The sequence below is a fragment of the Schistocerca americana genome, chromosome 6, assembly GCF_021461395.2.
Source record: "Schistocerca americana isolate TAMUIC-IGC-003095 chromosome 6, iqSchAmer2.1, whole genome shotgun sequence".
Taxonomy (NCBI): Eukaryota; Metazoa; Arthropoda; class Insecta; order Orthoptera; family Acrididae; genus Schistocerca; species Schistocerca americana.
The window spans coordinates 158,896,257-158,910,839 of NC_060124.1; the positions used below are offsets into that span (position 1 = coordinate 158,896,257).

A 14,583-nucleotide genomic window follows, 5' to 3' on the forward strand; every position below is an offset into this window, starting at 1 on the left:
AGAAACCAGACGCCAGTCATAAGAGTCGAGGGGCACGTGAGGGAAGCAATAGTTGAGAAGGGAGAGACGAAGTGTTGTAATCTGTCGGCAATGGTATTCAATCTGTACATTGAACAAGCAGTAAGAAATCAAGAGAAATATCAGGAGTAGGAATTAAAGCTCGGAGAGAAGAAATAAAAGCCTGAAGGTTTGTCGATGATATTATAATTCTGTCAGAGACAGCAAAGGACTTGTAAGAGCTTTTGAACGGAATGGATAGTGTGTTTAAAGGAAGATACTAGATGAACATCAACAAAAACCAAATAATAATGGAATGTAGTTGCGTTAAATCAGGAGATGCAGAGGGGATTAGATAAGGAATCGAGACTCTTAAAGTAGTGGAAGAGTTTCGTTACTTGGTCAGCAAAATAACTGATGTTGACCGAAGTATAGAGGACATAAAATCTTGACTGCCAATGGCAATAAAAAAGTGTTTCTGAAGCAGAGAACTTTGTTAATGTTGACTACAGACTCAAATATTAGCAAGCCTTATCCGAAAGTATTTCCCTAGAGTGTAGCCGTGTATGGAAGTGAAGCGTGGACGATAAACAGTTCAGACAGGAAGACAATAGAAGCTGTTGAAATGTGGTGTTGCAGCATAATACCGAAGATTAGATGGGTACACCACGTAACTAACGACGGAGTACTGAACAGGGGAGACAAGGAAATTGTGGCACCGGGATCGGTTGACAGGACGCATTCTGAGTTTTCAAGGGAGCATCAGTTTAGTCTTGGAGGGAAATGTTGTGTGTGTGTGTGTGTGTGTGTGTGTGTGTGTGTGTGTGTGGTGAAGGGGGAGAGGTAAAAATTATAGACGGAGACCAAGAGATGAATTCAGTAAGGAGATTCAGAATAATGTAGGTTGCAGTAGTTATTCTGAGATGAAGAGGATTGCACAGGATAGAGTAGCATGGAGAGCTGCATCAGACCACCACCACAACAACAAAAATTTCATGGTAGGACTCTATACCAAGTTGAGAGCTTTAACAATCACATATAGGAACGTATACCAAAAACTTTTCCGGTAGGACTAAATACTTTGAAAATATGTGTGCTATGGAATTGGTGGGAGTGGCTGGAAATATGCAAAGAACTTTAATTGACACTGACCGCAGGAGACCCTTCGAAGCAGAGAAATCAGTGTTGGCAGCCACCAAAGAAGCAGGAATACGAAAAAGAAGTCTGAAAAAGAAAAGAGAGAGAGTACAACACCAGAAAGAAGATGAATATGGGCCTGGGGCGCATTCGTGTTATGCAGGATAGGTAGAGAAACAAGCTTTAAATTTAACTAGAATTTCCCGGAAGTTCAGAAATTTTGTATACTGTTTCAAAAATACGTAGACTTTTCTTATTACTGAAGTCTGTAAATTAAATGCCTTTTTAGAGAAAAAGCGTGATTTGATTGCTGAAGTTTTTGATAATCATCACTACAATTTTTGAACCATAATTTATAACAGTAACATGTTTTTAAAAGTCTGCTTTAAACTTCATAGTGTAAAGAACTTTAAGGAAAAAATCAAGCGTCTACTTTATTTTTATTTCGAGGTGTGTATGCCCATGACGTACATAAATAATTAACATGCTTTACTTCACTTGGAACACCAAAAAGTATTCAGAAAAAAGTGTGACACCAAAAGTTGCAGATCGTGCATTAAATTGTTCCAAAAAAATGCTAAAAGATGGCAAATGTAACGTGGGTTTCTCTTTCTTCTTCTCTGGCCTATGCTATTTAGAAAACTGAGACATTCTTCAAGATTTAACCTTGTGGTGACGAGCCAGTCCCCTTAAAACTTAGCCGGCCGGGAGTGGCCGAGCGGTTCTAGGCGCAACAGTCTGGAACCGCGCGACCGCTACGGTCGCAGGTCAGAATCCTGCCTCGGGCATTGATGTGTGTGATGGCCTTAGGTTAGTTAGGTTTAAGTAGTTCTAAGTTCTAGGGGACTGAACTGATGACCTCAAAAGTTAAGTCCCATAGTGCTCAGACCCATTTGAACTTTAAAACTTAAATGGACGGATACCAATGAGGAGGTATTAAAACAAAAAGACAAGAGTTGAATTATATGAGAGACACTAATGTGAAGAAGGGATAGGTTAGGAGATAATCTGCTACAACGTTTTGGTTCACTGGTTCAGTTGACCTGGCGCTGAAAGAAGCAAAGCAGGGGAGAAATGATAAGAGGTAAACAAAAATGAGAATGTGACAAACAGATTATGTATATGTTGGGAGTAATAGTTGCACATTATGTACAGAAAGGTCAGCACAGATAGGAGAAAGAGGAGGGCAGCATCTAACCGACGGAACAGTTCATAAAAAGAGAATATATATATATATATATATATATATATATATATATATATATATATATATATATATATATATATATATATATATATATAGACCCTACATTTGTTACAGAGCAGTCCATAGTGGACTGCTCTCTATCTCTCTCTTTCTCTGAATTTCTGATTTCCTGTGAACAGTTAGATCTCTAGAATAACGTTGCACATCCGCCGAAAGTTGTAAGTTTTCTGAAGAAGTCTGCCACCTTTTGACCATGTGAGACGGAAAGTGAGAAGGAACCTTTTGTCACAGAAGTAAAATTTTTAGTACGAGCAGAAACGTTCAGTAATGTCTAAAATACCTATTTTGGTTTTTTTCTGCATATTGCAGTAATTTACTTCATTCTGTACACAATCTTATCGATTTGTAAGTTATTTGAATCCAACAGCAATCAATAGTGCTGTTAAAAGCAATTGATGTCAGTCTTCTGAAAGCGAATGTCTTGTCGTTATGCGGAAATAACACTGATCCGACAAGAGGCCACTTTTCCAAATCTTGCAGTTGCGTATGCTGTGCTTCAAAAATAGTATCTCCTAAATTTTGTAGCCATTTATGGGGCTCAGAGTACCTTTCTGCAAAAGGACAACTTTTTATGAATACAAGAACGCATAGCAAGACTAGTGGTCCCTTTTTACATGATAGTTATATATGCCTACAGATGTTACCGGCTTGCAGTTGGGAGCCCTAAGACGGCAGCTGACAGCTGACGGTACTATAGCAACAAAGACCGACACCTACAACACATTTTAACTTAGGTGCTGCTGCTAGAAATTTGAAGATGAAGTTGCTGTGAATACGTATGGCTGGCTAAACGTCGTGAGGAATACTAATGCTAACAAAGTACCTCTCATAACTAAATATATCCACTTTGAGTTCATAGCTACAAAGATAGCATACATTGCGAAATGGCCAACATCGAAAATGAATTTGTGCACTGCATCTGTCTCGAAGAAAACAAGGCCGTTGTGTTTCCTGGTGCAGTAATTGCAGCGGGGATAGCAAGGCAACGAAAAGATTATTTTTCTTAAAAAAAAACAGCAGAACCAGATGCAAAGTGGAATAAAGAGACATTTGGTGTTCTGAAGTAGAATCAGAACGTCAAGTCAGTGACAATGAAGATCCTGAGGAAGAACGTGACCAGCCACATATTCCAGAACCAACGAAGAGGAAGCGAAAGCGCCGTTTGTGAGAGAGTAGCAAATCAAATCCTTCGACCGCTATAAAATATGGGTTCTTAGTAATCTATTTTTGCGGGTTTTGTGAATCCAAAATTATCGATTGCTTAGGGACATTAATCGCTTCAAATCCAATTTTGGTATGATAGATGACATAAGACAGAATGAAAATGCCAATATTCTGTTAAAAAAATGAGGAGAGCACGCTAACTTTTATTAATTTGGGGCCAACTGATTTGGTTTTAAATTTTGTACATTATAAGGTGCCACAGGTCTGAAAAGGTTAAGCACTTAATGTACAACGTTAATATAAAGACGTCTGTAACACTTCACAAAGGACATTTTGAGGGTAACATACATGCAGAATTTGTTTTTTTAAATGTGTCAAAATAAACAATGGTAATAAAGTGAAACTTTAAAACCCATTATCTCAAACAACTATTTTCCATCATCCTATCATAACTCACTCATATTTAGAGACAGATACATTAGTTTTACAAATTATTTTGTATTTAATACTGAAAGTTAGAGCTAGAGCAGGTCAAAACCCAAATTTTTCTAGGAGATGTCCTTTTCGCTTTCCACCCCATATATATCTTACGTAAAGGCAACTAATGGAAAGGTAGTGCCAACCAAGAAAATGAAAATGGAATCTGTTACAGCCAACCCTGTCCCACATTGACTACGAATGTAACGGCTTCCAGGGGCAAAAAAAGCTAGATTTTCAATATTTCATACAATTATTGACCAAATTTAAAAATTTCAAAAGGCTGCCACAGTCTTAAGAGGTATAATAGTAAAGGTTTTTCACAGTGAAACGAGTGTTACTGTAAAAAACTGTATTGAGGTAGCATAGCCCATGCTGACAAACTGCCCCGCCTATATTCATCCAGTGTTTGAGAATGGGAGCACTAAATAGCTACCAACAAATATGACAAATAATTTCAAAGTTTTCAAAACTTTATTCTCACTGAGACTCCCCATAAACTGACGAAAGGAAAAAAGATCAGCGGCTACTCTCATTTTCGCAGTTAATGTAATGAAACTCCAGCATCAGACATGACATCTCAATTCCGTTAAAAGAACACTTGGTCCATAGCAGACTGTAATGCAAAAGATCTTCATTTAAACCGTGCGATCCGGTAATTTCGACGACTTGTCATTTTCAGGCACCTGTAAACATATTGTCTGCATACATCCTCAGACATCGCCACTTATAAGAAGCAGAATACGCAACTCACATTAGCATACTGTGCAAAATTCCTACTTCATGTATGACAGTACATATAACATGTAATTGTCAAATTATTTTTCACTACACATAAAAAGTAGACGTTATAATCTACCTCTATATCTGGAATAGATCCGCATCAATGAGACTGCTTTAAACGTCGTTTTGGAAACTTTGCTGCAGGTATTACAGCTTGACAACTAACAGCATTTGATATAATGTTATCAAAGATACACATACATACAAACACTGAAGAACTATGGGTAGCAAAAGTCAGAGGAACATTACATACTCTAGTGGCGTGCCAGAGCTAGTTGATCAGTTGTATATCAGATACTAGGTGAACAAAGACTATTGAAGTGCATAGAAACAAACATAATAAAATGTTTTAAATAATACATTAAAATAACATTTAAAATAAATACAAATTTCACAAAATATTGAAAGATGAACAATCCATTAATTACTGGGGTGCCAGGCTTAACGAATGCCTTGTATCGTAGGTCATCATCCCCTAGACACTATGTTCAGACACAGAGAAGCCAAACTATTGACTTCTTTACAGAAGGGTAATCAATAGACATACAATTTTCATAATATGTTTTAAAAAAGTATATTATTACTAAAAAACCAGCAGAATCATCTTATAGAGAACAATTTGTACATATAAACACATGTCTGTATTTTTGCCTTCTATTTCGCTAAAATGGGAAAGTAGTGATAGTAGGTAACAGGAGCGCAAAAGACGGCAATACAAACGACATCCATTTCACGGTACACCTGGCTGGACACATGAGGGTGTCAAAATGATTGTCTCAAAAACACGTGTATCACATTACCTTACTCAAATTTTTAGTAATCCGTTACCTATTTCTTCACCGAATACATTCAAATTTTGCCATAACATTGCATGTGAATAAGAGTGCATTTTTATATACCTGATGGAGAGCTATGTGGTGTATAAATATGTATGTAATATATTTATGGGATACATTGTTAGCAAAAATCTGATGTTAGTTTGTTCAAAGTCTTAAATCTCTGCAATTTATTGACGAATTCATTTGAAATTTTGACACTGTTTATATATATATATATATATATATATATATATATATATATATATATATATATATATATATATATAAATCCAAATTTGCAATAAAATATTGGGGTTCCTATTTAACAAATCCATGTTACCTCCCCTCCCACCCCCAGGGGTGGTACAGGGGGGGGTCGAGCTTTGTGTTAATGGATGTCTCTCTTTGAGGTGGAAATGTTGTTTATTACATTTTTTGAACCCAATGTGTATTTTGCAAAGTATTACGACAAAAAAATTCTAAATGCCTCAATATATATATATATATATATATATATATATATATATATATATATATATATATAATTTTTATTACCATATGGTGCTACAATACGTATGTAAATACATGTGTGTATTCTAATGCAACATTGTATCTAAATTTCAAAGAAACTGGTGAAAAACTTTCGAAGATTTGTCATTCTGTACAAATGAACATTTTCATTTACGTAAATAATAATGTTTGTATAACATCGTAAATCTCTGAAAGTTCTTCACTGATTGCTTTGAAATTTTGACACAGCATTGTACACGAATCTGCATGTGTTTTTATATACCTACTGGAACTCCACAAAATATATAAATATTTATATATTACTAGAGACAATATGTAATGGTTTGTTGGATCTGTGAAAGTTGTTCATCGATTGCTTCGAAATGTTGCATTCAAATATGCATGTGTTCTTAGATATCAATGTTTTAAATATATGTAATACATAAATATATTTTTAATACATATAGGAGAAAGACTATTATCAAAAAAGCTGGAAAGTTCTTTATCGATTTGCTTCAGTTTTTTACCCAATAATGAGAATGGGCTTATGCTATATATATATATATATTTATTTATTTATTTATTTATTTATTTATTTATTTATTTATTTATTTATTGGGGAGGTTAGTAGACCAGCAACCGAGTGCTTCCCCAGGTGGCGGATAGGGTAATGCCTCCTAGATATAGGTGGTACTGAGGAAATGAAATACTCGGGGTGGACCAAAACTACCAGTAGCGTCTGTTCCCATAGTGGGCGGCTACAAACGGCGTCTGTTCCACATGTCAGTGGCGGCCTCACCAGCCTCCTGATGTGGAAAGTCAGGTTGTACTCGGTAGCATTCCATATACCCACTACTAAACATCATGATGCTACAACGAGAAAAATCTTATTACCCCGGGCCCCACCCCAGTCAATAGATTAGGATCGCCGTGAGCATCGGATTCCGGGGGCTCACGGACATCATGAGAAGAATCGGAGCTTCTCAAACTCCCTCAAGATCAAACGAAAACACTACATCGGCACACTCAGGGAGAGAACACTGGTGAAGACAGGAAAGATGAAGTCACAGACACACTCGAAAAATTTAAAATCAAAATATGTGCACTACAAGAAACATGAATCACAGACGAAGACCATTTCAACATGGAGAACTTTAGAATATACAAAGGAAAACCATCGAGCCAACTGAAAAACCTGTGGCTTTTTGGCACTGGATTTGCAGTACACAGGTCAATCACGGACAGCATAATCGACTTTTCGTCACCAAACGAAAGAATCGCACCGTCACAGCGAAATCAGTCAACAAATCCTACACAATAATCAACGAACATGCACCGACTAATGACTACAACAGGAAAAACCTGGACGAAATTGGTGACTTCTGGAAGACAATGGAAGAAACTATCAGGAAAATTCCTGCACATAGAGTCAGAATAATACTGGGAGACTTCAACGCTAAGCTCGGAAAAGAAAAGCAATACAGACATACCACAGGAAAACATACTCCACACAGGACACAAACAAAAATTGAAAACACCTGATAGACCTTTGCAAAAGCCACGACCTCGCCATTATGTCAAGAAAATTCAAGAAACCAACACGGAAACTTACCACCTGGAAATCCCCCGCGGAGAGCAAGAACTGCAAATCAACCACGCATTAGTCCAGGAAGACATACAAAAGAAATTTTGAACACAGACACACTTAAGGGCTACTTCGACTCAGACCACCACCTACTACAAATCAGGATTCGTCTTTTGCCCCCCCCCCCCCAAAAAAAGCTCCAGAAGAACAAAATTGTTAGACCAGATACAGAATACCTTACTTTAAACCAGACACAACATTCAGGAAGAATCCGAGAGGCCGCAAAACTAGCACAAGCACCAAGCTTAAGGAAACACCGTTGGTGGAACCACACATGTGACCAAGTTATTGACCAACGAATCAGTGCATGAAAAAAAATTAGTAGCAGTAAATCCCCAGAGAATTGGATGAAATTCCTAAAAACACAGAAGCAATCAAGCAAAATCATTCGCAGTGAAAAACAACAGTACTGACGGAGATCGAATCGGCCTTCACGAAGAACAATACGAGAAACTTCTACAGAACGTTCAGAGAAAATATAACTGGATATCAACCACCCAACTTTTACTTCAGAAGACCGGATGGAGCCATAGAAACCAATACGAAAAACAATTGTGACATTCTGGCAAAGTAGTTTGAAAAACTCGTCAATACGGACCCCCCTACGGAAGAACTGATGACAGAAACGAGTACGTACAATCCAGATAGTGAACCTCCAACTCTAGAAGAAGTTAAAGAAATAATCCAGTCACTCAAGAATCACAGAGCACCAGGAGAAGCCGGTATCATCGAGGAAATCTGGAAGTTACAAGACACAGAACTCACCAAAGACATCCACAGGATCTTGGAAGATATCTGGGAGACCATGAAAATTCCTGACGACTGAAAAACTGCCGTGGTACACCCACTACAAAAAAAAGGTGACAAGACTGACCCGAACAACTGCAGACGAACATCCCTACCACCGCTCACACACAAGATCCTGTCTAAAGCTTTCCTAAACAGACTAGAATGCCAGACCGGCCACTTGATTGGGGAATACCAAGTAGACTACCGTAAAAGGTTATCTTGTGCGGAACAAATTTGGAAGCTGAGTATGATTTTACAACATAAACAGAACCTGATCGTTACCCTTGTCGACTTCAAAAGGGCGTACGACTCTGTCGACCGGAAAACTCTCTTCAAAATTCTAGCTGAATACAAAGTAGACAACAAAACACGGACTATCATAGAGAACACCTTGATCAGCACGACCTCCAAATTAAAGTTCTGTGGGGAACTATCAGAGCCCTTTGAAATTCGCACAGGTGTCCGACAAGGCGATGGCCTCTCACCTCTCGTTTTCAATCTAGTGTTAGATAAGGTAATAAAAGGATGGGAAATATTACAACAGAGGATAACCTTAGGAAATCTGCAGATTAAATACTTGGCTTTTGCAAACAGTTTGGCGATTGTCACGAAAGGTATAAACGAAACGAAAGAAGCTATTGAAAAACTACACGAAACGGCTTCCTAAACTGGACTACAGACACAGTTTATAAGCATAAAGAAACTTTCATCCCTGAACACAAATTGTGGCACAATTTACAAAGCGGCAAACTTCAGATACCTAGGCAAAACACTGCAAACGATCGAACATAACAGAGGCTCAAACGAAGAAAGAAAAACTAAGCTGGAAAAGGCATAAAAAGTAGTGTGGAATCATTACAACAAGAAGTCTATCTCACAAAAAGCCAAATTACGCCACTGCGACATGGTGGTACTCCCCGAAGCACACTATGCAGTAGAGACCACACTAATCCTAGGGCATACACGTATCAGACAACTAGAAAAAGTAGAATGGAAAATACTTAGGAAAATATTTGGCGCAACTAACAGCACTGGAATATGGATCAAGAAACCTACAGATTAACTATACAAACATACGGAGGCAATCACAGAAAAGATAAGAAAACGCAGACTAGAAGTCTATGGACACCTATATGGAATGCCATCACACAGACTGACCAAACAGTTCTTTGGCTGGGTAACCACTACAAACAACAAATGGGTGGCAGAGGTAAATAACGACCTGAACCAATTCATTATCACACCAGACACAATAAACGAAAGAATAAAATTCACGCTACAGTCGCAAGTTCGAATCCTGCCTCGGGAATGGATGTGTGTGATGTCCTTAGGTTAGTTAGGTTTAAGTAGTTAAGAAAAAAGGTTCAAATGGCTCTGAGCACTATGGGACTTAACATCTTAGGTCATCAGTCCCCTAGAACTTAGAACTTCTTAAACCTAACCAACCTAAGGACATCACACACATCCATGCCCGAGGCAGGATTCGAACCTGCGACCGCAGCGGTCACGCAGTTCCGGACTGCAGCGCCTAGAACCGCACGGCCACCGTGGCCGGCGTTTAAGTAGTTCTAAGTTCTAGCGGACTGATGACCTCAGCAGCTACGTCCCATAGTTCTCAGAGCCATTTGAACCTTTTTTTTTTTAATAAAATTCAGAAACACCATTAAGAAAAGTAAACTACATAAGATACACTGTGACAAACGAACAGGCGTGAAATGGACCGAAGAACGCAAACAAGATCACAGCCGGAAGATGAAAGAAATATGGGCAACCATAAAGGCAACCAAGATGAAGCTGAAGACACGAAGCCGACAAGAAGCATAGACAGAAGACCGGAAACAGAAACACAGCGAGCGAATGAGGGAAGTTTGGGCAGCAAGGAAGGCAGCAAAAGGAACTGGCCATGCAGTTTAGTCCAGCTGCACTCTTTAAGGGCAAAACGCCAATTATATATATATATATATATATATATATATATATATATATATATATATATATGGGGGAAAGAAGAATGGGTAGCTTTGAGGGATGAAGTAGCGAAGGCAGCAGAGGATCAAGTAGGTAAAAAGACGAGGGCTAGTAGAAATCCTTGGGTAACAAAAGAAATATTGAATTTAATTGATGAAAGGAGAAAATATAAAAATGCAGTAAATGAAGCAGGCAAAAAGGAATACAAACGTCTCAAAAATGAGATCGACAGGAAGTGCAAAATGGCTAAGCAGGGATGGTTAGAGGACAAATGTAAGGATGTAGAGGCCTATCTCACTAGGAGGAAGATAGATACTGCCTACAGGAAAATTAAAGAGACCTTTGGAGATAAGAGAACGACTTGTATCAATATCAAGAGCTCAGATGGAAACCCAGTTCTAAGCAAAGAAGGGAAAGTAGAAAGGTGGAAGGAATATGTAGAGGGTCTATACAAGGGCGATGTTCTTGAGGACAATATTATGGAAATGGAAGAGGATGTAGATGAAGATGAAATGGGAGATATGATACTGCGTGAAGAGTTTGACAGAGCACTAAAAGACCTGAGTCGAAACAAGGACCCCGGAATAGACAACATTCCATTGGAACTACTGACGGCCTTGGGAGAGCCAGTCCTGACAAAACTCTACCATCTGGTGAGCAAGATGTATGAAACAGGCGAAATACCCTCAGACTTCAAGAAGAATATAATAATTCCAATCCCATAGAAAGCAGGTGTTGACAGATGTGAAAATTACCGAACTACCAGTTTAATTAGTCACAGCTGCAAAATACTAACACGAATTCTTTACAGACGAATGGAAAAACTAGTAGAAGCCAACCTCGAGGAAGATCAGTTTGGATTCCGTAGAAACACTGGAACACGTGAGGCAATACTGACCTTACGACTTATCTTAGAAGAAAGATTAAGGAAAGGCAAACCTACGTTTCTAGCATTTGTAGACTTAGAGAAAGCTTTTGCAAATGTTGACTGGAATACTCTCTTTCAAATTCTAAAGGTGGCAGGGGTAAAATACAGGGAACGAAAATCTATTTACAATTTGTATAGAAACCAGATGGCAGTTATAAGACTCGAGGGACATGAAAGGGAAGCAGTGGTTGGGAAGGGAGTAAGGCAGGGTTGTAGCCTCTCCCCGATGTTGTTCAATCTGTATATTGAGCAAGCAGTAAAGGAAACAAAAGAAAAATGCGGAGTAGGTATTAAAATCCATGGAGAAGAAATAAAAACTTTGAGGTTCGCCGATGACATTGTAATTCTGTCAGAGACAGCAATGGACTTGGAAGAGCAGTTGAATGGAATGGACAGTGTCTTGAAAGGAGAATATAAGATGAACATCAACAAAAGCAAAACAAGGATAATGGAATGTAGTCTAATTAAGTCGGGTGATGCTGAGGGAATTAGATTAGGAAATGAGACACTTAAAGTAGTAAAGGAGTTTTGCTATTTGGGGAGAAAAATAACTGATGATGGTCGAAGTAGAGAGGATATAAAATGTAGACTGGCAATGGCAAGGAAAGCGTTTCTGAAGAAGAGAAATTTGTTAACATCGAGTATTGATTTAAGTGTCACGAAGTCATTTCTGAAAGTATTCGTATGTAGTGTAGCCATGTATGGAAGTGAAACATGGACGATAAATAGTTTGGACAAGAAGAGAATAGAAGCTTTCGAAATGTGGTGCTACAGAAGAATGCTGAAGATAAGGTGGGTAGATCACGTAACTAATGAGGAGGTATTGAATAGGATTGGGGAGAAGAGAAGTTTGTGGCACAACTTGACTAGAAGAAGGGATCGGTTGGTAGGACATGTTCTGAGGCATCAAGGGATCACCAATTTAGCATTGGAGGGCAGCGTGGAGGGTAAAAATCGTAGAGGGAGACCAAGAGATGAATACACTAAGCAGATTCAGAGGGATGTAGGTTGCAGTAGGTACTGGGAGATGAAGCAGCTTGCACAGGATAGAGTAGCATGGAGAGCTGCATCAGACCAGTCTCAGGACTGAAGACCACAACAACAACATATATAATTGGCGTTTTGCCAATATATATATATATATATATATATATATATATATATATATATATATATATATATATATATATATATATATATATATATCAATCTTCTATCTTCTCCTCCCCTCCATCTCCTCATGTTCCCTGTCTTCGTCCATCTCTTCCTTTCCACTTTCAATGCCCATTTCCTCCCACCCCTCTATCCATCTCTTCTTGCCGTCACTCTCTCATACTGAGCCTTGCTTATTGTTATTGCAAATTCATATTCTGGAGTATCATTCAAATCATAAGATGTAATCTGTACATACAACTATATATATATATATATATATATATATATATATATATATATATATATATATATATACACCTGTGATATTATGTGGATGTGAAACATTGATATTTAGAAAGAAAGATGAAGAAAAACTGTTAATATTCGAAGGAAAAGTACTAAGGAAAATTTTTGGATTTGTATACGACGAAAGTAACATGGTATGGAGAATAAGAAGAAATGAAGAATTAAGAGGGCTGTACAAACACCCTAACATCGTCGAAGTACTCAAGAGGAAAAGGTTGAATTGGGCAGGACATATAACAAGGATGACAGAGAACAGGCTACCTAGAATGGCATTCAGCAGAACAATAGATGGAACGAGAGGAAGAGGGAGACCCAGAATCAGATGGGGGGATAACATTCAGGACGACACAACTAGGATGAGCAGCAACAGCAACTGGACAAACAGCGCATTGGACAGGCAGAAGTGGAGGAGGCTCATAGAGCAGGCGTATGGTCGATAAGGCCCTTGCCACATCTAAAGTAAAGTAATGTAAAAGTAAATAACAATAAGCAAAGCTCAGTATCAGATAGAGAGGACAAGAAGAGATGGGTAGAGGGGTGGGAGGAAATGGGGATAGAAAGTGGAAAGGAAGAGATGGACAGAGACAGGGAACACGAGGAGATGGTGAGGGAGGGGGGGGAGAAGATTGACATGAGGGGAGGAGGTGATGGACTGAAAGAGGGGAAGAGAGAGGGGGCAGGAGGAGATGGAGAGATGTGGGGGGATAAGGTGGTGGATAGAGAAAGGGGGAAAGGTGACAGGCAGAGGAGGGGAAGGATGAGGAGATGGAAAAATATGGGGGAGGAGGAGATGGAGAGAGACAGGGGAGGGGAGAAGAAGATTAGAACACATGTCCAATTCCCATAAATATTAGAAGTCTGTACTTTCTCTTTTCCTTCTTTTCCCTTTAACCTGACTGAGACACAGTAAGACCTCGTGGGGAATAGCTAGTGATATGTAATAATATTGTACTCTAACAGTCTCTCCAGTAGATGTTATGAAGTCTCTTGTGACGTTCTTAACTTGAAGCATCATAAACTTTGTTTTTAGCTGTAAAGTTTTTACGACGTGAGCGGAGCTCGCGTTCTCGCTTTTGCCGGGGGCTTTCATGCGCAGCAAGCGCAAGTGCGAATGTCAAGGGTACCCACGCGCGGGCTGCGCTGCAGGGGAGTCGGTGGCGGTGAGGGGTAGGCGCGGCGCCGGGGGTGCGCCGGACGCCGGGGGATGCTGCGGCGCGGCGCGGCGGCGCAAGGTCACGGCCGCCGGGCGGACACGTGGCGCCGCGTGGGCGACGCCGGGGCTCTGCCAACGGCCGCACGTGCGCGCCGCCGCCGCCGCCGCCGCCACCGAGGGCGGACCGTGGGCGGCCGGCGCGTGCAGCCGGGGGCGGGGGCGGCGCCCCTTCGCCGGACCTCGCTTTCGCCGTAATTTGCTGCGGATCGCCGGAGCGCACTCCGCCCGACTCGATTTCTGGTTTATCACTGCCCTGCAGACGCAAATTACATCTTCCGACAGCCACGCAGCCTGTTAACTCCTCTCGTCGATCCACAACAGCTTAACAACACTTGACAAAACTCTAGGTGAAGCACGCGGAATGGTAAGGGGAAACGAAACTTCACTGGTTGAGAGGACAAGTGACTTTATTACAAAATAGCCTCA

At 39.7% G+C, this 14,583-nt stretch overlaps 1 protein-coding gene across 1 annotated transcript in view; it reads right to left on the reverse strand.

Moving 5' to 3' along the window:
- Positions 1-14,583, reverse strand: part of LOC124620025 (translation initiation factor IF-2-like) — a 155,676-nt gene that overhangs the window by 105,909 nt on the left and 35,184 nt on the right. The window contains exon 3 of the mRNA XM_047146692.1: positions 14,069-14,410. Within this exon, the coding sequence (XP_047002648.1) occupies positions 14,069-14,410 (342 nt within the window). The remainder of the gene's footprint in view (positions 1-14,068; positions 14,411-14,583) is intronic.